Genomic DNA, 24,211 nt, shown 5'->3' with positions numbered 1-24,211 from the left:
GCACCTAGCATCCAGCAGACATTCAATGTATGCTGAGCACATGGAAGGAAGAAGTGTGGGCTCCTGAAACACCCCTGGCTGCTTCTAATTTATAATCCTGAGTTGAAACTACGACTTCCAGGGATGGAACCAAGAGGGTTTTGCAGATAAATCATGCATGTGATAAAACACAGGAAGGACAACTAAGCGAGACCACTCTGCTAGGAACCGCCACACACAGTTTGTTCATTCCTTTAATTTTTAAAAATGAGTAAGCAGACAATCGTGTGCCCTTTGAATACCCAATAAAAACGTTCATTATGTAAAACAGTACAACCTTTTTCATTTTTTAATAATTCTGTAAATATCTCAGAAAGGATGTATTGTTTCTAATGAATATCAAAAAGTCACCACAATGACATTTCCCCTGCCCCCACGTTTCCCTCCCCGCCCTGCCCCAAGTTGCCCAAATACTAGTAGGAAATTACAAAAAACAAAGAGCAAAAGCCCTCCCTCCACCCTGCCCCATGAGTAGTGTTAAGTGAGTGAAATGTTAAGTGCCACAGGTACAGTGCAGTGCATCCCATCCCTAGTGAGGCTTCAGAGCTGTAGGTGGAGAACCGGTAGCAGCAGCAGTGGGGACTCTCTCTCCCCGGCACCTGGTGGGAGAGAGCAGACGAGGACAGACACAGCAGAAGGCTCAGCATGAGGCCCGATCCTCCTGGGTCCACTTCCTGGGTTCACCAGATTCGAGAGCTCAGGGAGAGCCAGGCAGTCCTGGGCAGTGTGTGCAAAAGGGGGCCCAGAAGCAGGCATCCCAGCCTACCTCAGAGAGGGCACTGGGCCTCCTTTCTAACAAACTCAGGCTTCAGAAGGGGGCTGGCCAGACCAGAGAAGCTGTCTGTTTGGAAAGCTTCAGATAAATCAAACATGTGGGTTCCCTACAGGAAACTAAGGCCTTGGTTTAGAGTAAGCTCTGGTTTCCACCAAATAAAACTGGAGACATAAAGGAAAAGGATAAAGTGTACCTTCCCAGTTCCCAAATAACTCAGAATCCAAGACAAAAGGCCAAGGAAATCCAGTTAGAAGAGAAGTCAGGCAGAGAGGTCTGAGGCAGCACTGGCCTCACCCCCACCAACCCCAGGCCTGCACAGAGGGAGAGGTGGGAGCCCAGTTCTCTCCTCCAGGATAAGGGCTGAGGCTTCTCAGCGACCTGGTGAGAGGTGCATGTAGGATAGCTCCCAAAAAATGGGTAGGTAGAGAAGGTTCCGCTGGTGATGAGGAGGAGGATGGGGAAGACTAAGAGGTAGCAGGAAAGCAGGAGAGAGAAGAGGGCAGAGGATATAAGAGAGAGAGGAAGTGGCAGGCAGATGAAGGGGCCAGAGGACAAAACCAGGCTCTAGGCCTTAATGGGGTTCTTTCCCCTGGAAAGCTGGTAGAAGGTCCTAGACACAGATCCTGATTGAGGCAGCAGCAACGGCAGGACAGACAGCTGCAAGGGAATAGCAGCTGCTTCCTGACCCTGAAAACCAGCATGCAGGTGACTCCAGTCAGCCCCATGAAAATGGAGAGGCAGACATGACAGGGAGAGCAGATGGACAGGACAGGAGGAGCCTTGTCACGGGGGCTGAGGACCTGGCCAGACTCCAGAGAATGGAGCCACTCACAGATGCATCAACCTAGAGTTTAAGGGGAAAATGCCACATCATTTCCATGAAAAACTTGATTTTAAATAAGCAGGGGGGAGCCTTCAGAACACTTAAAGGTCAAGGTCAAAGTCAGGCCTGACAGCCAGCAAGACATAACAAGCGAATCCCCAAGAGACCTGGCCAGGTCAGGAAGGACCTCAGAGATCACTTGATTTGGTCCTCCCCATTTAGGAAATGGAAAAACTGAGGCCCAGGGAAGGGATGGGAGCACCCAAGGTCACTTAGTGGGATCAGGGCAGAAAGATCACTTTCTCTTCTCTGACACAGCCTTGCTGTCTGCAAACCCACTGCTAAGAGGTTGGGGATGGCAAAGGCAGGATTTGAAGGCAAAGCTGTCCCTGGAGGCATGAAGAGGGGCAGCTGTAATGGTCAGGGAGGAACATGGGACATGGACAGGTCAGCTAAAAGGCTGACAGAGATCAGGCATCACTCCCACCCCACCTGCCCCACAGCCCAAGTATAAAAGTTTGACCATATGATACAACTTCTTCCTAACCCCTAGAAAACATTGGTTAAAACCATCCTAGCACGGAAGACTCTGCTAGTCCCTGTACAGTATTATCTCTTCATAATGTTACTTACATGATAACTGGGGGCAAGGAGGGGAATGGGACTTTAAACCAGAGTGTACATGGCCACCTTAAAATTAACTTGTTAATAAATCCTGTGCAAAACAAGCAAGCCTCTATCATTAGGTGAAGTACGTGTCTCAGGTATTCATTTATACACATGGGGTCGGGGGAGGGAAGAAAGGAGAGGCATCCGAGGTGGCAGGTGTGGCTCAGAAGTGTGTCTCCTTCTCTGTGATGGCTGCAATGGTCCCATCGCCCTTGAGTTTGGCGTCACAGTCATTAACCATCACCGTCCGTGGGCCTGCCCCAAGCTTGCCCCGCATTTTCAGATCAGCGCTGGGGATGGTCAACTTCCGGAATTTCTATGTGATTAGAAAGGAGAAGAACTGTCTGAGAGGGACTGCCAGGGTCCGGGTGCCTGGCTCGGCCTCTCCCAACTGCACGGGTGGATACTGCAGGCCACAGAACCATCGAGACCAAGGTCTGGGCCTCTGCACTGTTACTTAGAGCTTTGTTCTGCATGATGAACTGACCTCCCTGGTCTCAGTTTCCTCCTCTGGGAAATGGGAAGGACAGAAGTACCCACTCCTGGGGTTTGCTGAGGAGTGAGGGGATGGCTTACAGAAATGCTTAGTACTGTCCCTGGCCTACTGCAGGTATAACTGGGGCTGATGGCCTCACCTCTCCCTCCATGGGAGACAGCTGTTTGGCTTTGAATCTCTGCTTGGCCTCTCACTAGCTCTGTTAGGCAGCTCACATAACCTCTAGGAGCTGCATTTTCCTCTTCTGTGGAATGGGAGAACAATACTGGCCTGAGAGGGGTGTTGCAGGAGTGATCTACAGTACCTCTGGCCCTGTTTCTGTGATTGCCGGGCAAATGGGTATGCTTCCCACAAAGACGATGTTATCATGGGGCCACTGTCTAGGGGAATATGTGGTGTGTGCTGTGTGCTCCTTTTGCCATGCATGGAGATGGAAACATCAGCGCAGCCATGGTGGCCCCATGCTGCCTGGCAAAGTGGCCAGCCTGAGGCTGGGCACAGATGGTGTGGCTGTCATCCCTACTGTACCAGGGAAGGAGTAGAGATCACAGGCAGACTCCTGACGCAGGCTTCTGCTGTCACAGTGCTGCCTGGGGCCCCACACCTCAGGTCCACAGACATCCTGCAGAATCCATCAGGGGAAGGCACTGGACCAGGACTTAGGAGGTCTTTTCTGGGCATAAACCCTTTCCCAGGAAGCCTGGAAAGACTTTTGAAGGTCTGATTTTTCATGATCAAGGTTCTGTCTTCTCTTCCAGATGCTGCCACGACTAAGAGGTTGAATCTACACAGCCCAGGGGGGATTACCAGGCCAAATCTCCCAGGCTGAACACTTTCTGTGTGCCAGGCACCATGCAGGAGAGGATTGAGAGCATGGGCTCCAGAGCTGGGTGCTTGGGTTTGAATTCCAGCTCTGTCACTTCACTGGGGCAAGAAAATTAACCTCTCTGTGCCTTGGTTTCCTCATCTGTCAAAGAGAACAAGGGCACCTGCCTCTTGGGATTAACACGAGGCTCAGATCAGCTGACCTTGCCACAGATTAGCACAGATTATCCATCTTCACAGCAGTTCTCTCAGGTAAGTACCATTGACCCCCCTTTTCCATCCAGATCCTTTCTTTCAGCTGTCAGAACCTTCTGGAAAGGTGAACTAACTGGCACAAGTTTCCTCAGTAAGCAAGGCCTGGAAATCAGTTCTGCTGTCATTTATAAACCTTGCTCTCTGTGGTGGCAGATGCGTGAGCTCAGGGAGATGGAAGAAGCTTAGGAAAGTAGCCTCTCCTTCCACCTGCCCACCTGACACTGGGCATTCCTGAAAACCAAAGGCCACTGGATGTCTGGGCAGGGGCCTGCAGGAACCAAGGACATGGTTTGGTTCCAGATCAGAACTGACTGCCCTTGACCTAAATTCCCTGCAGGAGCCAAGGAAACTTTCCCAGGGGGTATGGGCATGCTTGAGTAAGAGACTTCTCAGCTTGGTCCTTCGGGCTGGGTATGTGGCTTTTTTCCTGGATCTTTGGCAGTCCCGTGGGCAGGCAGGCTGGGTGAAGCCCTGAGCTAGCACTCATGTTTGGGTGTTTGCATACACATCCACTCCCATCTCCCTGTGGTCTTGTTCTGGAAGAAAAAGGTGAACCCCTGAGATCTCTGAAGGGTGCCCAGTCCGAGCAGGGGAAGGAGATAGCAAAACTCAGGTGACAAGAGCTCAGAGCTTCTGCTCTGCCACTCCAAGGCTGTGTGCCCTTAGACAAGTTGCTTCACTTCCCTGTGCTGCAGCTTCCTCCTCTGTGAAGTGGGGGCAGTAAGAGTCTCCACCTCACAGGACCACTATGAGGGTTAAATGGCATCACAGCTGAAACAGAACAGTGTCTGGCACACAGCAGTTTGCTCAATGAGTGAGATACTGACTCAAACCATGTGACGTGCCAGCAGGTGGGAAAGGAGAGTAAAGAGCCTGTGAGTGCTCTGTAGTAGGACGGTGCGGCTTACCACCCTGCCTGCCCCCAAGGGACAACACACAGTGCTGCTGACAGGCAATGTCCAAGCAGGCAAATCCACAGAGACAGAGAGAAGATGGGTGGTGTCTGGGGCAGGAACAGGGTAAAGTGAATGAGCATGAGGGGTCTTATTAGGGTGCTGGACATGTTTTAAAGCTGATTCGTGGTGATTCTAATACACAGAACACAGAAAGTTACAATAAAAATCATTGAATTGTATACTCCAAATGGGTAAATCTTAGCATACATTAAACATACTTTAATAAAATTGTTTCTAATAAAATTTGGTACCCGTTGTGGAAACTAGTATGAAATTCCATCAAAAAATTAAAAATAGGGGCGCCTGGGTGGCTCAGTGGGTTGAAGCCTCTGCCTTCAGCTCAGGTCATGATCGCAGGGTCCTGGGATCGAGCCCCGCATGGGGCTCTCTGCTCAGCAGGGAGCCTGCTTCCTCCTCTCTCTCTCTGCCTGTCTCTCTGCCTACTTGTGATCTCTGTCAGATAAATAAATAAAATCTTTAAAAAAAATTAAAAATAGAACTACCATACGATCCAGCAATTCCACTCCAGTATTTATCTGAGGGAGAGGAACACACTAACTTGACAAGGTATGTACACCACGCCCCCCAACATTCACTACAGCATTATTTACAATAGCCAAGAGGTGGAAACAGCCTTACTGTTCCTCAGTGGATGAAGGGATAAAGAGGTTATGGTACATCTACACAATGGAATATGACTCAGCTATAAAAAAGAAGGAAATCCTGCTGTCTGTGACAACACAGATGGACCTTGAGGACATTATGCCACGATAAGCCAGACAAGAACAAACACTATATGATCTCACTTATATGTGGAACCAAAAAAACAAAAAAAAACAAAAAAAAACCCACCCCAAAACCCAACAAACAAACAAAACCTATCTGAGCTCAAAAATACAAAGAACAGACTGGTGGTTGCCAGAGGTGGGCAGGGGGGATGGAAGGTGAAATGGGTGAAGTGGCAGAAATGAACAGGCTTCCAGTCAGGAAATAAACAAGTCGTGGGTATGTAATGCACAACACGGTGACTATGGATAATAATACTGTAATGTGTATTTGAAAGTTACTAAGATAAAAGATCTCAAAAGTTCTCATCACGAGAAAATTATTTTTAACTGTGCTGAGGGATGTTAACTGGATTTAGGGTGGTGGTCATTTCACAACACATACAAATATTAGACCATTATGTTGTTACCTAGAACCAACATAATGCTTTATGTCAATTATATCGCAATTTTTAAAATTTGGTTTACTAAGTTTTGGCTGTGCGATGCGAATTTTTGGTTGAGCGATTTCATTTCTCTGAGCTTTAGTTTCAGGTTCTACCTGCTGAAGGCAGAAAATGAGGCCAGCACCCTGGTTTTCTCTGAGGACTATAGGAGATAACATGTAGAGAGTTTAACATGGTGATGACAGGGGATAGGTGTTCCCTCAACATCAGATTTTCTCCCTTTGTCCTGGGGATGGGGTCCTTCATGAACTAACAGAACAGTAAAAGCCAACATTTTGTCACTCTGTTCCAGGTCCCAGTTTAAGTACTTTCCTTCCATGAACTCATTGAGTCCTTATAAAAACCTCTGTAGGTCAGGAACTGCTGTTGTCCCCATTTTATAGATGAAGACACTCAGAGAAACTGGCACACTCTCCAGGCCTCACAGAAATGACTTCATACCATGGTAAGAGTGAACACCTGCCAGGAAGGAGCTGGCCGTGGCTACCCCAGGAGACACATGAGGGCTCATTCTTCATACACTCATTGCTCAGATAACCCATGGACTTGCTCCTGCTCTTCAGCCCACCTGAGGTAGAGCCAGGCCCTGTGTGTGCCTCAGCACCCTCAGAGCCATTCTTGCCACCCCGCTACCCCTCCCCCAACCTGGGCTGTCTCACCTCAGGCAGCGACCCCTCTGTCTTCCATAGCTTGATGAAGATCCAGAGTGGGATGCAGAGCATGGAGGACAGGGCCATGAGCCAGCCGATGCTGTAGCCCCAGGTGGGGTAGGTATAGATGTTGTTGTACTTAAGAGGCTTGTACTTGACCAGGAAGAAGATAAAGATGCCCTGCCAAGAGACGGGGAGAGGTCCCTGAGGGCTAGCCTTCGGTGACAGGCTCAGGCCCAGGCCTGCGTGCAGGAGGCCAGCGGGGTTAGGGACCACCCCGTGTGGCAGTCCTGGACAGGCGAGGCCCTGTGCCAGCTCACATAAGGAATGGACTCTCACAGATCCCAGTACCTTAACAGGGCTGTGAAACCCTTCCCACCCCAGGAGCCTTATCCCCAGCCTCTGCCCAGTAAGGAATTTTCTAGCTGCTTCTTGGGACTGCTTTCAAAGTGGCCTTTGCAGAACTGTGATGGTTTGTGAAGATGTTCTGAGACACTTTCAGTGCCAAGAACTGCGTGAAGAACGTGGGGCTGTGTTTATGAAATGTGAAGACCTCTCAAGGTGTGGCTTTATTCAGTAGCTTTCTCTGTTAAAGGCTAAGCTAAATGTTGTCTCTCATACGATCCTTGTCCCTTATGGAGACAGGCCCCAGCCACTTAGCTTGCAGGTATAGAATCTGAGGCCTTGAGAAGGGAGGGGACTTGCTCATGGTCACATAGCAAGCTGGTGGCAGAGCTGGGATCCCAGGAAGGCCCCTCCCTGGCCAAGCCCAGAAACTGCCCCCACGACTGCCACTTAGGAAGCTGTTGGGTGCTGCGGACTCTCTGGAAGAACAGAGGGTCTCCCAGGGGGCCAGCCTCAGCTGGGCTTGCGGTGCTAGAAGGGGAGAGTGGGTGGTCAGCCTGGAGGCAGCTTCTGGCAGGGCCCTTACCGCGCAGATCCCGGGGGTCACAACCTTCCAGCACCATTTAATGAGCGACAATGGCCGGTAGCCAATCATGTCTTCGATGTTATCGTAGAAGCGATTGCTTCCTGTCCAGAATAAAACAAACAGGCACACACACCCCAGAGAATTTTTGTACAAGACTCAGAGGGAGGGCTAGGAGGGTTTGCTTTCCCCAGCCCAACAGACAAATGACAGCAGGGACTTTATTTACCACTTAACAACTACCAAGATGTTACCTATGTGAGTTTTCAGAATATACTGCAGTAGAAGGAATTCCGGACCAATGCTGGAAAGACCCTTCCTGACCTTGGTCAGTGAGGCCCAGGAAACAGTGCATAAGGAAACATTTCTTGGAGAAAGATCGAAGATGGTCCCTTTGAGAGGCAGGGCCAAGGCCTGGCTGACATATGTGGGGGCAGGAGGCAGGGCTCTGAAGGGGACACCTGGCTGGGCTGCTAATGAGAGGGGCAGCTCACAGAGAGACCTGTTCCCAAGCTATGCTCACAGTGGGAATAGCCATCATCACTGAGTCTAGCAATCCTCATCCACTCATTCGATTTAGGAAACAGGAGGACCAGAAGACAGGTGATCATGAGGGCCAGGCACCATGCTGACAGCTTTGTCCACACTATCTCCTACCTGGAGACATGGAAGGACTACCCCATTTTACAGATGGAAAAACTGAGGCTCAGAGGCTGAGGCACTGGCCCAAGGTCACAGTGCCTGAGTCTGGAACCCCCACCTGTGCTGCAGGGGGATAAGATCAAGAAGCTCTCCTGACAAATGTGACAGGTTGATCCTCTGAGGGAAAGGAGGAAGGGTGGATACAGAAGGAGACCAGTGCAGAGAGCCCCAGGCGTCTATATGCTGGGCACCTTGACAGGCTGCTGGCGTGTAGGTGGGCCTGGCCTCTACTTACCATACACCCAGCCGATGCAGACACACTCGAAGATGGCCACAAAGAGAAGGCACATCCCGCTGGCGGCGTAGGAGTCGAAGAGCTGGAAGATGTACATGCCACCCTGCAGAGCAGGAGGACAGGTACATGGACATGGGGATGCAAAGACACATGGGACAGCAAGTTGGCCAGCTGGAGTTGGAAAGGCCCTCTGCTTGGCCCTGGGGCTACCATCAGCCCAGGGTCACTTCCACCAGAGCAGACGGCTTCTTCCTAGTCTCCTCAAACAATACAGCCTCCACACCTGGGCGCCCCGAAGGTAGCACCCTCTGGGGTAGCTGGGCTTGAGAAGGTTTCTCTTGTCTCTGCTCCCTAAAGGTCAGAGACCACACAGAAAACCTGAGACTAGAGGCTGGGCAGCCTCGGCCCCTTTCCCTGATGGCTCTGACAGCCTCCCCACCGCTCTCCTTGCCTAGAGCCTCACCTCCTTCCCCGCACATCAGCTTTCATTAGGACCTTTCTACTATGTAAATCCAATCATGTCACTCCACAGTTTAACACTACCCCTTGGCTCCTGTCAGCCTGCCAGTAAGAGCGGCCCTCTCACTTGGCCTTGTCTCCCCCTCCTCCCAGCACAACCCCCTATGCTTCCCCCTGACAGACTAAGGGATAGTCTTGCCTCTGTGCCTTTGCATATGCTGTCCCTCCTTTATTTTGGTAAGTTCCTTCACAGTTCAGCTCAAATGTCACCTCTTCCAAGAAGCCCCTTTTGACAGACTTATCTTCTCTTCAGGCCTCTGTAGGCCATTTTATGGATTCACAGTTTTTTGTTTTTTTTTTTTAAGTTTTCCTGTCAGGTGCTCTGTTAGTTCTGGGTTTCTGCTGGGCAGGCCCCTATACTGGTTCTCTTTGTATCTACTGCCAGTGTGAGAGGGAAAGGCCTCAGAGGCCAGATGACCAGGAAGATTTCTAGAAAGGAGGGATGGCATCTGGGCAGGAGAAGAGGGCAGCAGCTGCAGCTCTCAGAAGGGTTTGGATCTATATAGGTCATCTATATAATACATGACAGCCCTTAGGAGAACACAATCAACAGCAGGAGAAATAAAAGTGGAAAAGAGGAGGGTCAGGTTGGGGGAGGCATTGTGAATGCCAGGACAGGGAGGTAAGAGGCCAGGACAAAGCCTGGACAGCTTCCTGTTCCTTGGAATTAAGCTTTCAGCCAGTGCTCCCATGGCCTCCAGGGCCTCCTGCTACCTACCCTCTGAGACCACACACGGGCTGGGACTGTTTGTTTCCTCACTCATCTCTTTAGCTGGATCTGGGGCAGCATCTCGATGCCCAGAGGGCCAGACAGATGACATGAGGAAAAGAGGTAGGCCCGGTGTGTGACCCCAGGAAGTGGGGGGACTGGGGGTAACTGGAGAGCACAGGCCCCATGTGGCCACGCAATGCCTTAAGAAAGTTGCTGGGGGAGGCAAGCCTGGGTGTGGCCAGATCTGCAGATTTTTCTAGAAGAGGCCAGAAATCAGATTTTCACAAGAAGTCCTTCTCAATTGTTGGCAACCTCTATATGTTCTTAAAAACACAGCGGGGTGAAACAAAGGGGATCTCTGGGACATATCTGGTCTAGGGCCTCCTGTTGGTGCTGACTGTGGTGGATATTTGGGGCTATAAGAGTGAGAAGCAGGACTGAGGCTCCTCTGTGGCTAGGAATGTGCTCAGCTTTCTGAGTTAACAGCTCAGACCATGCTCCTAACTGCTCTCAGGAATATCTTCTCCCATGAACACAGTGTATACAGATGCAGCCCTCTCCAAGTACTGGGCTCTGATTGAGCTGCTTCCCATGTCTCAGTCTGCCAGATCCCTACAGCGTGTATAATTAAAAGGAGGGTATAACTGCTGTCCTCAAGTCTTCATAGGAGAAACGGAGGCACAGAGGAGCAAGAATGCTCGTGGTGCATCATCCAGCTTGCCAGCCATGGGACCGAGGCTTGAACCTAGGTGGTACGGCTGCATAGTCCATGCCATGCTCTTAATTCTCCACCACACCACCATGGTGGAGGGTAAGAAATCTGTGGCCTATTTTTTCCCTAAAGCCACACTTTAAATGTGTGTAAATGAGGGATAAGATCCTGCCAGCAATTACTGTGAAGGCTGAGGCCCACATGGCCCATTTGGCAATCTGAACTTCACCGGTGCAATCACTCACAGAAATTCCTGCGTGGAGGCGGAGGGCTGGCATGTGAAGCCCAAGGGTGTGCTGATTAACAGTCACCACAGCGCTCTTTCCCTGATGGGCCCCAGGGGCCGTGAGGCACCCCTAGACAGACCCATGGCCTCAGGTTGAAGAGTGGGCATGGAGGCTCTGCAAGGCCAGGGGTACTGGGGCTGGAGGTCCAGGAGGGTCCTCTGCCTGTCTGCTCCAAGCCAGTGACACCCACGCCAATGCCCACTCTTCTTGTAGCCCCGTTCCCATCAGCCTCGTTAACACATCACATTAACCCCCCAATTTGTACGTGACGAAGACTCTACTTTGTGTAATTAATCAGCACTTAATGAAGCCCTGCTCATTGCAGGGCTGCTTTCCCCATGTGGGGAGAGGAGAGATGGAAACGGGAAGTGCCACACCATTCATTTGCTCAAAGCTGATTATCACTCCCATTAATGTGACAATGACTAGGAGCAGTAATAACACCAGCCACCACGCCCTCAGTGTCCACCCCCTGCCAGGCCCCAAGGGCACGGAGCTGGTGAAGGCCAGCTGTTGTCTTCATAGACCTCAGCCTGGACGCAGAGAGACGGGTGAACACAGTGGTCATTCGAAGGTGGGAGAAAGGCTGGGGCAAGCCTGGAGCTAAGTGCTTGAGGAAGGAAAGCAGAGGAGCCTTCCAGGAGGCAGCCTCTGAGCTAAGAAGCAGAGGATCCACAGACCAACCTCAATGTCACCCCGGCTGCTTCAATGGACTGGAGTTCCCTCATTTCTTTCCATTCTTTCCATGTTTCTTTCAAAACCTCTTCTTGTCTCTAGGCAACAGTTTTCTGTGTGTGCATGTGTGTGCATGTGTGTGTATGTGTGTGTGTGTATGTGTGTGTGTGTGTTTTAATTAACTAGTATTGTCAGCATGGGGAGAAAGATATCTCATCCCACCTTCCCAAGGTACTTGAAAAAATATTTATTAGACAGGATGGTTGCGGGAGTGGGGGAAGAAACATGGTATCATGAGAGTCTTAATGTGGGGGGTCATGGTGAACACTTCCTCACTCACAGGACCAGCAGAGATGAGAGACAAGGGGCCTGAGGTGCCAAATGTCCTCATGCACGTCTGTTTTCATGGAAATTCTAGAAGAGCCTGCTCTGAACTTCAGCCCAAGAGCAGTACCTGGTTGAGGGGTCCATGGCTGACACTGTCCCTTTCACCCAAAAGTACTACTGTATGGGTGGATAATGACCATATAACCCCAGTCTTTCTCTTTGTGAGTTTTACTCCCCTCTGGTAGTGACCACGGTGACTGTTAGCTGAGCTCTCACACACGTGAAGACGTTATGCTTAGGGCTCAATGAGAACTTCCAGGGATCTCCACAAAGAGGAGAAAATGAGTCCTAGAGAAATGCTAGACCTGGCTGGGGTCACACGAACAATCCCAGAGCTGGTATTTGACATCAGACTTGCCTAACCTAGAGCCCAGGACTTAACCTTTAAGTTACCATGTCACATCAATTGTTTCCATGTCACTCACCTCTGTGAGCATCACGAGGCCCAGAAAATAGGAGACGATGGACAGGGCCAGGATGAGCAGCTCCCGCCGATAACCCCTCCGGAAGACCTTGGGGTACATGTCTACCACAGCGGTCACGAGGCTTTCCACGCACACAAACTGCAGAGGGCAGATAGGATGGCATCATGCCTGAGAGAAAGTCTGTTCTTAGTGGTCCCAGCTCTGGACAAGTGCAACAGACCTAACCCCCGGGCTTCCCTCTCACTGGGCCCCACCCTTCTTTCCACACTCATACAGACAAGAGGGCCTGAGAATAATAATCCAGGCACTTACAGATTTCCAGCAAACCCATGTAACAGATGAGAACACTGAGGCTCAGTGAGGGGAAGTAACCCATCCAAGGTTGCTCAGACAGGAAGTGAAAGAGTGAGAACGTCAACTGGGTACTCCTGACTCGAAACCTAGTACTCCTTCTCCCCCATGCTTCCTGTCATGTGCCTGTGTGCTGGGCCCTGTTCTAGGGTCAATCACTTAAATGAGACGCTGTCTGGGAGGTGAGATGGGAGTCTCCAAAACTGTCCTGAGAGCTGGGCGCTCGCTAGTGGCAGGCTCTGGTCAGTCTCTGTGAGCAGGGCTGGATTTCCTCATTCCCTAGGACTGGAATAGTTCTCCTGTCCTTCGCTTCTGGGAAAGCTCCCCCTCTGATGGGTGGAGAGCAATCAGAGGTGAGCCAACGCCCAGCTCTTACATTTCTGCTACAGGACTCTCTGGGCCTAGCCAGACTGTGCAGGCTTACGACAGCAGACCTTGTGCCACTAAGTGCATCCCACCATGCTGAGACTGGGCAAGACACACAGTATCCATTCTATTCCTGCTTACCCATCAACAGCCGGCCTAAATATCCCAGCGACCCTTTGCTGGGTTTTCCAGCACTGTTGTACGCAGATCTCCTGCATAATCCTTTCCCCGACAGCTCCTCCTTGCCCTGAACTTGGGCAGAACAGACCCTTCCTCTCCTCTATACTCAGCCAACCCCCCACCTCACCCCATGGTGCCCATGGAGCTTACAGCTATCTCCTTATAAGCTGGGACCCTGGAGGACAGGGACCATGCATGCCACTTTCATCTATTCCCAGTGGCACAGAGGAGATGCTCAGAAAAGTTTTGATAAATCAATAAAAATAATAATAAATAATGGTGAATACATGGTGCTAGGCTCTTTTCTGAGAAGTTAACAAATATTCATTTATTTGATCTCTGTGGTACTATTATCATCCCTGTTTTGTAAGTGATGACGTGGAAGCATAGGAGGTAAGCCACCTGCCTGAGAGCACAGAGGTGTTCAGAGATACAGCCTGTGTAGGGACCAAGGCAATCTTGTTCCACAGACTGGACTTTAACCATTGTGCTGGACTGCCAAGGCAAAGAGAAGTAAAAAAAGCAAAGGATTAAAAAAGCAAAGGATTCCTTTGCTGATTGCAGTGTGGAGACATTTCCTTCCCTGGAGTCATTTTTTAGCCCCAAATCCTTTCTGATTCATTTCTACCTCCTCAAGAAAGATATTTCCAGCTTTACTGAATAAAGAGACCAAGCACAGAGAGGTGAAGTGTCTGGCCCAGAAGAGCACAGCTGGTAAAAGTTGTGGATCTGAGACTCAAACTCAGCCTTGTTTGACTCCAAAGCCCAGGCTCTCAGCCTCCAGGCTACCCTGCCTCTACTGCAAGGCTATCTTCAGTCCTTCTTTCTCCAGGGTCCTCAGGGAAAGGAAGAATTCAGGGAAGTTTGTTTATCCAGGACCCAAACTGAAGAGACACAGAGCCTGCGGGCTAAGAGGTACAAAAACCTGGGTCCATGTTCTAGCAACTCACTCAGCCTCAGTTTCTTCATCTGCAAAATGGGGATGACAAAAGGTGCCCCCCAGTCCATGTGGCTACTGTGACAGAGAAAGGAGGGTGTGGCCCAGGCTCAGCAAGTGCAGCACACGTGTGGCCACCTGCCCACTTGGCCCCTTGCTAACTTCAGTCTGCCACTTCAGTCCCCCTTGCTAACACAGCATCTTGGCCCAAGTGCTCAACACCCTCAGGGACTCAAAGAACCAAGGCCCCAGCCCCCACCTCCCTATGCAGGATGGTCACTGTCACGCACAAGCTGCCAATCCTTCCCAAGGCCTCTGCCCGTAACAATGGAAGAGAAGATTATCAGCAGAAACACCCGGTGCTTCAGCAGCTCGGCTCAGCAGTTTCTGAGAAATCACCCAGGAGAAGAAATTGGACTTGGCTGGGTTGACAGACATACTGGTATGAGGTTTGGGTGCTAAGTGACTAGCACAAGGTCATGGGTAGAGGAGAGAGAGAGAGGTGCTGGGTGGAGCTCGGTCCCTCATTCAATTGTTACTTTAATCCATCATATACCAAGTGCCTTTGTGCCAGGACAGCTTTAGGTGGAAGACATTCACTGGGGCTCTTAGAGAAATCCACCATGCTGGAATAGCAGGAAATAGGGTAGATTTCGGAGAGTGGTGAGTGACCAGAGGCCACAGGCATCTGGCTGGAAAATCCAGAAGAGCCCTGGAGAAGGGCTGGGAGGGCAGGCAGAGGTGAGTTTTACAGTGTGAGAAGATGAAGGGCATGAATTCACAGAGAGAAAAAGGAAAATGTACGCCTTTAAATTGCTAGTTCTAACTATACACCCTTTGCTGAGGAAGGCAGGCTGCCAAGAGGAGGGTGGGTGGGGAGAGCCGGATCAACAACAATGAGAAGGAAGAGAGCAGGCTGGTGGGACAAGGGGCACTGGGGAGCTGACGGTGGTGCCGAGGACCCACGTGGCCACCTGGAGCGTGTCGGGGGGCGTAACAGAGACAGAGGAAGGAAGGAGAGGGTACTTTTCTGTGCTCCTGTGTCCCCCACAATTTGCCTGGGACAGGGACACATGGTGGTAGAGCTCTTGGATACCATTAACCATTGCCTTCTCTCTGAGAATTTCTTCTGCTTGCTAGATGGTGCTATTGCACAGACATATTTTCACAGGATGCAAGAATTTAGCAATTTTTTTAAAACTTGGATTGGGAGTTGAGAATTTCAGGTAAGGAAAAGTATGTTTGGGAAGCTGTGGAAGGAGCCATACAGTTGTGTCTGAGGGTGACCGTAGAGATCACGGTGTGCTAAGAGGAGAGCAGGGTGGGAACAGTGGGCGGGGCCCAGACAACCAGCACTGAGGTGTGGGTAAGGTCCCTGAGCCGCTCCTGAGAGTAGCATGTGATCTCCCTGCCCTCCCAGCCTGGGATCCCCCCTTACCTGGCTGTCCAGGCCCAGGAAGATGAGCATCATGAAGAACAAAGTGGCCCACAGTGGGGAGAGAGGCATCATGGTCACAGCCTTGGGGTAAGCGATAAAGGCCAGGCCAGGGCCTGGAGAGGAAGGAAAGAGAGAGAGAGGTGCTGGGTGGAGCTCAGTCCCTCATTCAATTGTTACTTTAATCCATCATATATCCAGTGCCTTTGTGCCAGGTGCTATGCCTAATTCTCCCTCAAATCACGTAAATCTCCCAGCCACCCTATGCAGTTGGTTCTATTATGACACCCATGGTGGATATGAGCCAGCTGAGGCACAGAGAGGTGAGAAAGGGTTAGGAGGGGCCAGGCTTCTCTGACACACAGACTTCCCTCTGCACAGTCCTGTCTCTATTGTTCTCACTAGGGCACATAGACGATGCAGATCTCAGGCCCACCCCAGAGACTGGGTCAGTCTAGGGTGAGGCAAGGACCAGGCACCAGGTGATTCCAATGCAGGAGCTGGAGTCCAGGCTTGGACAAAAGCCGTTCTACCCTAGGCCGCCTCTGCCTTTGGTTCCTCCCCTCATTTCTTGGATCCACACTCACTTATTTTGGCTGCTCCAAACAGAAAGCGTGGTTAGCATGTCCTGAGGATGAGACTTATTAATTTTTTATTAATATCAGGGGAGAGATACCTGATGTTCTAGACCTGTAGCACAGTGGTCAAGAACACAGGTTCTGCAGTCAGAAAGCCTGGGTTCAAATCCTTGTTCTTTACTGGGATCTCTATCTGTTTCCTCAGCTGAAAAATGGGGATAATAAAGTCCTACCTAATAAAGTGGTTTTGAGAATTCAGTAAGATGATGCAGAATATGGAAAGCACTTAAAGTAAATGTTCAATAAACATTAACTCTGATCATTAATTTTTTTTACCTTAATTAAAAGCAACCTTATTAAAATCTAATTTACCTACAAAAAGCACTCATTTTAAGTGTATATTTCAATGAGTTTTGAAGTATATCCAGATAACTGCATTCAAGATATGGAACATTCCTATTGTCCCCTTGGGTTCCTCTGTATTCTCTCTCTCCCCATTCCCTGTCTTAGCTCCAGATAACCACTGATCTGATTTTTTTTCACCTCATATTAGCTTTGCCCATCTTATTTAGGAGTGGAATTGCTGGGTCATTTGGTAACATAAGTTTAACTTTCTGAGAAATGCCACATTGATTTCCAAATTCACTGTCATTTTACATTTCTATCAGCAATGTTTGAGGGTTCCAGTAGCTCCACATCTGTGCCAACACTTGATATTATCAGATGTGGAGGTCTCTTCCTATATCTTTCTTGACCATTCATAGATCTTTTGCAAAGTCCTTATTGAGTCAGCCCATTTTGTATTGGGTTGTCCCCCCCACCCTTTTTTTTTACTGAGTTGTGGGAATTCTTGATATTATTTGGAATACAAATCCATTATCAGAGAAGTATTATTAATATTTTCCCCTACTCTGTGGCTTGCCTTGTCATTTTCTTAATGGTACCTTGTGAAGAGCAGAAGTTTTTAATTTTCCACTTGTTTGTTGCTAGCATATAAAAAATATAATAGATTTCTGTTTCTTGTCCTTTTATCTTGTGACAATACTAAGTTCACTTAATTTTTGTATGATTTTCTAAGTGGCCAATCATGCTCATGCATAAATACAGTTTTTATTTTTCCTTTCTAATCTTAAAGATATTTGTTTATTTTTCTTGCTTTATTGCACTCTCTAAGAACTCTAGAACCATATGGAATAAAAACAGAAACACCATATACCCTGGCTTTGTTTCTGATTTACGGGGAAAGCATTTAATATTTAGTGTTCAGATTAACATTTGTGCAATACTATTGATTAAACTATAGACCTTTTTCATTATCTACCAGTTTTTCTCCTTACGTTTTTTTTTCCTGTTTTAGTATCCAATTCAGGATTCCACACTGCACTTCAGAGATATATTTATTTACTCTCCTCTAATCTGCAACAGTTCCTCAGCCTTGTCTTTTATGACCTTGATATTTTTGATGAGTATTGGTCATTATTTTGCAGAATGTTCCTTGTTATGGATTTGTCTGATGTTTTCTCATTATCAAACATTATTACATTTTTGGGGAGTAAGGACATCATAGAAGTGATGCTATGTCCTTCTCAGTGCATTATATTGGGAGAGGTACATGATATCCATAAACTGTATTATTGGTGAAGCTTACCTTGATCACTTGGTTAAGTTGGTTAGTATCAGTTTTTTCCACTGTAAAGTTACTGTGTTTCTCCCATCCAAGTACTAACCAGGCCCGACCCTGCTTAGCTTCCGAGATCAGACGAGATCGGGCGCGTTCAGGGTGGTATGGCCGTAGACAGTTACTGTGTTTCTCTAAGTGATAAATATCTTGGGAGGATATTTCGAGATTATGAAAATATCCTGTTTCAAGTCAAACTTATACCCACTGATTTTAGCATCCATTGGTAGATCTTCCTTGCAACAATTATTCCTGCGGTGTTTGCCTCACAGGTTTCTATTATTTTCATTCCTTCTACATTTTATTAGTTAGAATTATTCTGTAAGAAAGAACTATCCCTTCACAATCATTTATTTATTCAATTTTTACTTATTTCAGTATGGACTCCTGTGTATTCGGTTTATTCTATGGATCACAATCCAATACTGTATTTATTCTGCTATTCAAGTTGTTCTAGGTTTTGCTACTAGGAGTGTCTTCAAGTTGGTTCCTATCTCATTTTGACATACCTTCATTCTTTTTCTGAGCACTTCCTTATTTCTGGTACCACTAAATATTCCAGCTTCATCATGTCTTGCCCTGGCACTGGAATCAACTGCTTCTCCAAGAAGCCCTGGTTCCTTTCATGGAAAGTGGTGTTCAGAAACCAAGATATGGCTTCCAGTGTGTTCATTGCAGCTGGGGTACCACTTCTTGCAGCACACAAAGCTAGGAGACCTATGTATGTATATCTACACATACATACACATATATACCCATCTGTATGTATATTAAACATATGAGTCTCCTGATACCTCAAATTCTAATACAGTTCATTGTAGATTCTCCACTTTCCTCACTTGTAACTTCTTTCTTAGTGTAAAATCTGTCCCCAGTGATCTATATTCATTTGTTTGTTCAATCCTCATATACATATACAATAGTTATGGAATTACAAAACCATATCCCTGTACAAACAAGAGAATAGTACAATAATTTTTTGTTTTTAGCCTTATAGTGTACAGTTAAAATACTGTTTCCGGAAATTTACTTAGGTTAAGTGTTTTCTTTCCCATTCTCTTTCTTTCCCATTCTCTTACATTTTCATTCATAATACAGTTAGGCTCATTTCTTACTGTTTGTATTCCCTTTTAATTCCACCCACAAAAAAGAACTGTTTATTTTGGGTGCTATGTGAAAAACTACTATTACCATGGTTCTCTGAGAGTCAGAGATATTGAAAATATATTAAGAGAAGTATTGTTTCCTCTCATCCTTAATTCCACCCTTCCTTCTATCCCTTGTCCACTTATCCCCTGTAGGTAATCATTCTTTATTTTCTAGTTCATCCTTTACATATTTCTTCTGCAGAGATGAGCAGACATGATTTCTTATATCTCTTTTCTTATACAATGGGTAGGATACTATAGATATTTGATTTTTAAACTTACACACACACATTTACCATTTTAAAAATATACTTCAATATCCATTTGCTTGATTATTTTTTTATTGTGATGAATGTTGAATTTTTTTCAAATAATTTTTTTTTGTAGCTGTGAAGATAATTTTGTAATTTATTTCATTTGGGCTATTAATATGTTGAACACTATTAGTAGATTTCCTAGCATTAAATCAGTCTTGCATTAGTCCAGGAGTAAATCCAAATTAGACATGGTATATTACCTTCTTAATGTGATTTTGGATTCTAATATTTTCGATTTGGGTTTCCTATTATTTTATTTACTATTTTCCATCAATATGCATGAGTAATGCTTTGTTTCTTTGCCTTATTTGGTGTAGGTATAAGTGTTACACATACCTCATATAAGGGGTTGAGAAGTTTTCCTTCCTTTTCAATGCTCTGCAATAATTTAAAGAGACTGAGATTATCAGATCCTTGAAAATTTGACAGAATTGTCTGAAAAATCATCTGGACCTAGTGTTTTGTTTTAGCTTTGTTTTGTTTTGTTGGTGGAGTAGTTCCTCAGAGACTTTGTCTATTGGCTTGTTTAAGCTTTCTAAATCAAATGCAGTCAGTTGTGGCAATCTATTTTCCTAGGAAAGTATTCATTTCAATTAAGTTTTCAAATTTATGTGTAGAGAAGACTATAAAGCAGTCTCTTGTGATTTTAAAAAATGTCTTCTGTTTCAATGGTTATTAATCCTTTATTATTTCTTATTTCGCTATTTGTATGTTCTCTTTTTTTTCTTGGCAATTTGGTAATTTGTATATTTTTATTTTTAAAGACCCAGAATTTTAATTTGTTAATTATATCTGCTATTTCTCTATAATTATTTCATTCATTCTTGCTCTTTATTATTTCCTTCCTCATGTTTTCTTTTGGTCCATTTTGTTGTTGTTTTTCTGAACAAGAGATATAATTCATTTATTTTTATTGATAAATGTGGTTAGTATAGTTTTCTCATATTGGTTTATTTCTACCTATATCTCCTTACTTACTTACTTCCTGAAATTTTACTTCATTAAGATTATTTCTGTGTTATTTTGTGCACATATTTTTATGTGTTACATGTAGCTTTTACCATTAAAAAATGTCCTTTGTAGTGCTTAGTGCTCTGGGGCTTGAATTCTACTTTGCCTGATATAAGGATTGCTATTATTTTCTACCCCTTTATTTTTAGTCTTTATGAGTCTACTTTGTTTTAGGTGTGTCTCTTATATATGCAGTATATATGTAGGACATATTTTGTGAGGCAAGTTGAAAACCTTTTATGGTTATGTGTATTTTAAAATATTTATTATGCTCCTCTATGAGTTGTTTATTCTTTGTTCTTTTATTTGTAAATATTTTTTGGTACTTAGGAAGGTTTATGTTTTTGTTCTAGTGGTTACCTTGATACCAATGATTTCTACTTTGTTAACAGTACACAACATATGTCTGTATTAGTCATCTGTCCTCTTCCCCACCTTTGCTTTGGTCTTAGATGTATGCTTAAACATTTTTACATGCTTACTATCAGTCCTTTTTCTGAAGTTTTCCAGTCATTATTGGTAGAGAGAAGCTCACCTTCTAATAGATTACTCCAAAACACGGATGAATGTAGAAGCCTCAAAGCTCTGTTTAAAATGGTTTTTCTATAGCCTTGACATTTTCTATAGCCTTGATTCACACTTCTTTGTGTGAATTTAAAAAAAAAAATGCTGCTTCATAGTTGCCTTTCCTTGTGTGTTGTTTTTGAAAAGTGTGATACCCCATCTAATTCTTTTGCCCTTGTAAGTTATTTAATTTTTTTCTCCTGGAAGCCTTGTGGATTTTATCTTTTTCTTTGAAAGCTGGTATCTTTGCCAGAATGTCTTGGAGTTGATCAATCTATGTGAATTTTAATTAGTCCCTAAGAAGTCCTTTCAGTGTATAGATTTAACTCTTTTTCTGTTTCTGAAAAGTCTTCTTGGATTATAGTTTTATTTTATTTATTTATTTTTTTTAATGGGGGAAAAAAAGCATTATTTATTATTAATGAAAAATTCAAAACAAGAAAAGACTCGTGAAACTTTATGTACCCCAAAAATATAATATTGAGGTATATATAGTATAACTGTTTGGAAGGTGGAAAGCAGTTCATGCCATCTTTAACAAAATGTGACTTTTAGAATTTGCCAAAGAAAGTGTGATATAAATGAGTAGAAGAGTTTAATTACTACATTTGATTCCATAATTATGTGCATAGATTTTTTTTTTCTTTATTTCTTTCTTTAATTAATTTTTTATTTTTTATAAACATATATTTTTATCCCCAGGGGTACAGGTCTGTGAATCACCAGGTTTACACACTTCACAGCACTCACCAAAGCACATACCCTCCCCAATGTCCATAATCCCACCCCCTTCTCCCAAACCCCCTCCCCCCAGCAACCCTCAGTTTGTTTTGTGAGATTAAGAGTCACTTATGGTTTGTCTCCCTCCCAATCCCATCTTGTTTCATTTATTCTTCTCCTACCCACTTAAGCCCCCATGTTGCATCACCACTTCCTCATATCAGGGAGATCATATGATAGTTGTCTTTCTCTGCTTGACTTATTTCGCTAAGCACGATACGCTCTAGTTCCATCCATGTTGTCGCAAATGGCAAGATTTCATTTCTTTTGATGGCTGCATAGTATTCCATTGTGTATATATACCACATCTTCTTGATCCATTCATCTGTTGATGGACATCTAGGTTCTTTCCATAGTTTGGCTATTGTGGACATTGCTGCTATAAACATTCGGGTGCATGTGCCCCTTTGGATCACTACATTTTTATCTTTAGGGTAAATACCCAGTAGTGCAATCGCTGGGTCATAGGGATTATAGTTTTAAATATTACCTGTTCATTGTTTTTTTCTTCTTCTTCTTCTTTAGGGACTCTTATAATGTTAATATTTTCTTCTTTCCTAGTCTTCTGTTTCTACATTTTTACTTCTTTATGTCATTTTCATTCACTTCTTTGTTTTCTTTCCTTTTTAAAATGCCCCCTTTTTGACTATTCTCCATTGGACACTTTTTAATTTATTCTTTATTTCTAAGATACCTTGGTCATTCTTTTTTCTCATTTTTTCCCGAGTTTGATCAACTTTCTCTTCATTTATTCCTGTTATCCCCTTTGCCCATTTGTTAGTTTTAAAATTCCAGGTTCAATGGGGCGCCTGGGTGGCTCAGTGGTTTGGGCTGCTGCCTTCGGCTCGGGTCATGATCTCAGGGTCCTGGGATTGAGCCCCGCATCGGGCTCCCTGCTCCGCAGGAAGCCTGCTTCCCTCTCTCTCTCTCTCTCTCTCTCTGCCTGCCTCTCTGCCTACTTCTGATCTCTGTCTGTCAAATAAATAAATAAGATCTTTAAAAAAAAAATAAAATTCCAGGTTCAAGATATTTTTTCCCAACATCCTCATATGCTTGTTCAGGTATATTTACTTCTGTCTGGAGTGCTGATACATAATTTTGCTTTATTTTATGGTTGAGTTCATGGTCATTGATATGTGGGGAATTTACATGCCTGTTTTCTGCAGTAGTTCTGCAAGGATTTAAGTTTTCTAATGTTCATGTTCATGTTCTTGGGTATTTTATAATATTCCCAACTAATAGTGCCCTCTTTTGTAAGTATGACAAAGTCCAGGTAGTTTTCTTTTTTCTTTAAAGATTTTATTTTTTTATTTGACAGAGAGATCACAAGTAGGCAGAGAGGCAAGCAGAGAGAGAGGGAAGCAGGCTCCCCACTGGCAGAGAGCCCGATGTGGGGCTCGATCCCAGGATGCTGAGATGACCTGAGCCAAAGGCAGAGGCTTAACCCACTGAGCCACCCAGGCATTCAGTCCAGGTAGTTAACAGCATTTTGTGTTGATGGTGGAGGGAAGGTGATCTCCCCATTCCACACCCTAATTTAACAGTTCTCTTTTGTTTTGCAGGACTTTATCTCCTTTTTTTGGTTTTCTCTTCACTAATTATTAAAGGGTGCATCTTTCTTTCTTTTTCTCCCCAGAAGTTCTGTGTTTCAAATGGTCTCTCCTTTAAATTGTGTCTGTTCCTATAAATGGTCCCTACCCCTTTAAATCACACACTGAACCCTTTCTCCGTTGTCCTAGTTAAGGGATTTGTCTGGATCTTTTCCAGCATTTTTCAGACTTAAGAGTGGATTTAATCTTTCTGGTGATTGCTCCAAATCATTTTTAGGTCCCTTCACCAGCCTGTCTTCTGTCTCTCCCACAGTTTTTCTCAGTTTGCCCTATCAGCTGTGAAGGCATAGGTGGTAGCTGGAGGAATTGTGCACCTGGATTGATAATTTTTCCTTTTGTTAGAGCTATCTGTAGCTTCAACATTTCCTGTCTTCAAATTATGCAGGGACATGGTTTTGTATAAAATATATTTTCCCTTCTTGTTCTTGTTTGGAGAGAAAACTGGATTACAGCTGTCACCATACTCAGATATTCAGATGTCTTATTTCTGCTAATTTTTAAAAGACTATTTAAAAAGTATAAGAGTGTACTTTAAAAAGTATAAGATTGATATTATTTTTTCTTGAATGTTTGGTAGAATTCACCAATGAAACCATGAGGGCCTCAAGTTTTCCTGCTAGAAATATTTTTGATAATGAATTCAATGTCTTTTAAAAGTATAGAGCTATTCAGTATTTCTATTTCTTCTTGAGTCATTTTGAGTAAATTATATTTTTAAAGGGATTTTTCTGATCTACATTACCAAATACATTAACTTGAAATTGTTCATAATTGTTCATAATATTTCCTATTCTTGTTTTTAATGTCTGTAAAATTTGTAGTCATATCTCTTCTTTCATTCCTGATATTAGTAATTTGTGTTTTCTCATGTTTTTTTTTTCCTTGACTAGTCTTGCTAGGGAATTATAATTTTGTTATCTTTTTCAATACCAAATTTTGGCTTTGGAATTGTATT

At 45.2% G+C, this 24,211-nt stretch overlaps 1 protein-coding gene across 1 annotated transcript in view; it reads right to left on the bottom strand.

Moving 5' to 3' along the window:
- Positions 1–220: 220 nt before the first annotated feature.
- Positions 221–24,211, bottom strand: part of SLC6A11 (solute carrier family 6 member 11) — a 129,113-nt gene continuing 105,122 nt past the window's right edge. Inside the window, exons 9-14 of the mRNA XM_004738533.3 lie at positions 15,574–15,686; positions 12,302–12,439; positions 8,585–8,687; positions 7,651–7,751; positions 6,729–6,899; positions 221–2,622 (exon numbers count right to left, since the gene is read on the bottom strand). Of these exons, the coding sequence (XP_004738590.1) occupies positions 2,470–2,622; positions 6,729–6,899; positions 7,651–7,751; positions 8,585–8,687; positions 12,302–12,439; positions 15,574–15,686 (779 nt within the window). The 3' untranslated portion in view covers positions 221–2,469. The remainder of the gene's footprint in view (positions 2,623–6,728; positions 6,900–7,650; positions 7,752–8,584; positions 8,688–12,301; positions 12,440–15,573; positions 15,687–24,211) is intronic.

This window comes from Mustela putorius, unplaced genomic scaffold, assembly GCF_011764305.1.
Source record: "Mustela putorius furo isolate JIRA1106 unplaced genomic scaffold, ASM1176430v1.1 tig00003850_pilon_pilon_pilon, whole genome shotgun sequence".
NCBI lineage: Eukaryota > Metazoa > Chordata > Mammalia > Carnivora > Mustelidae > Mustela > Mustela putorius.
The sequence above is the reverse complement of the archived record's forward strand: the minus strand, read 5'-3'. Positions and strand labels throughout refer to the sequence as shown.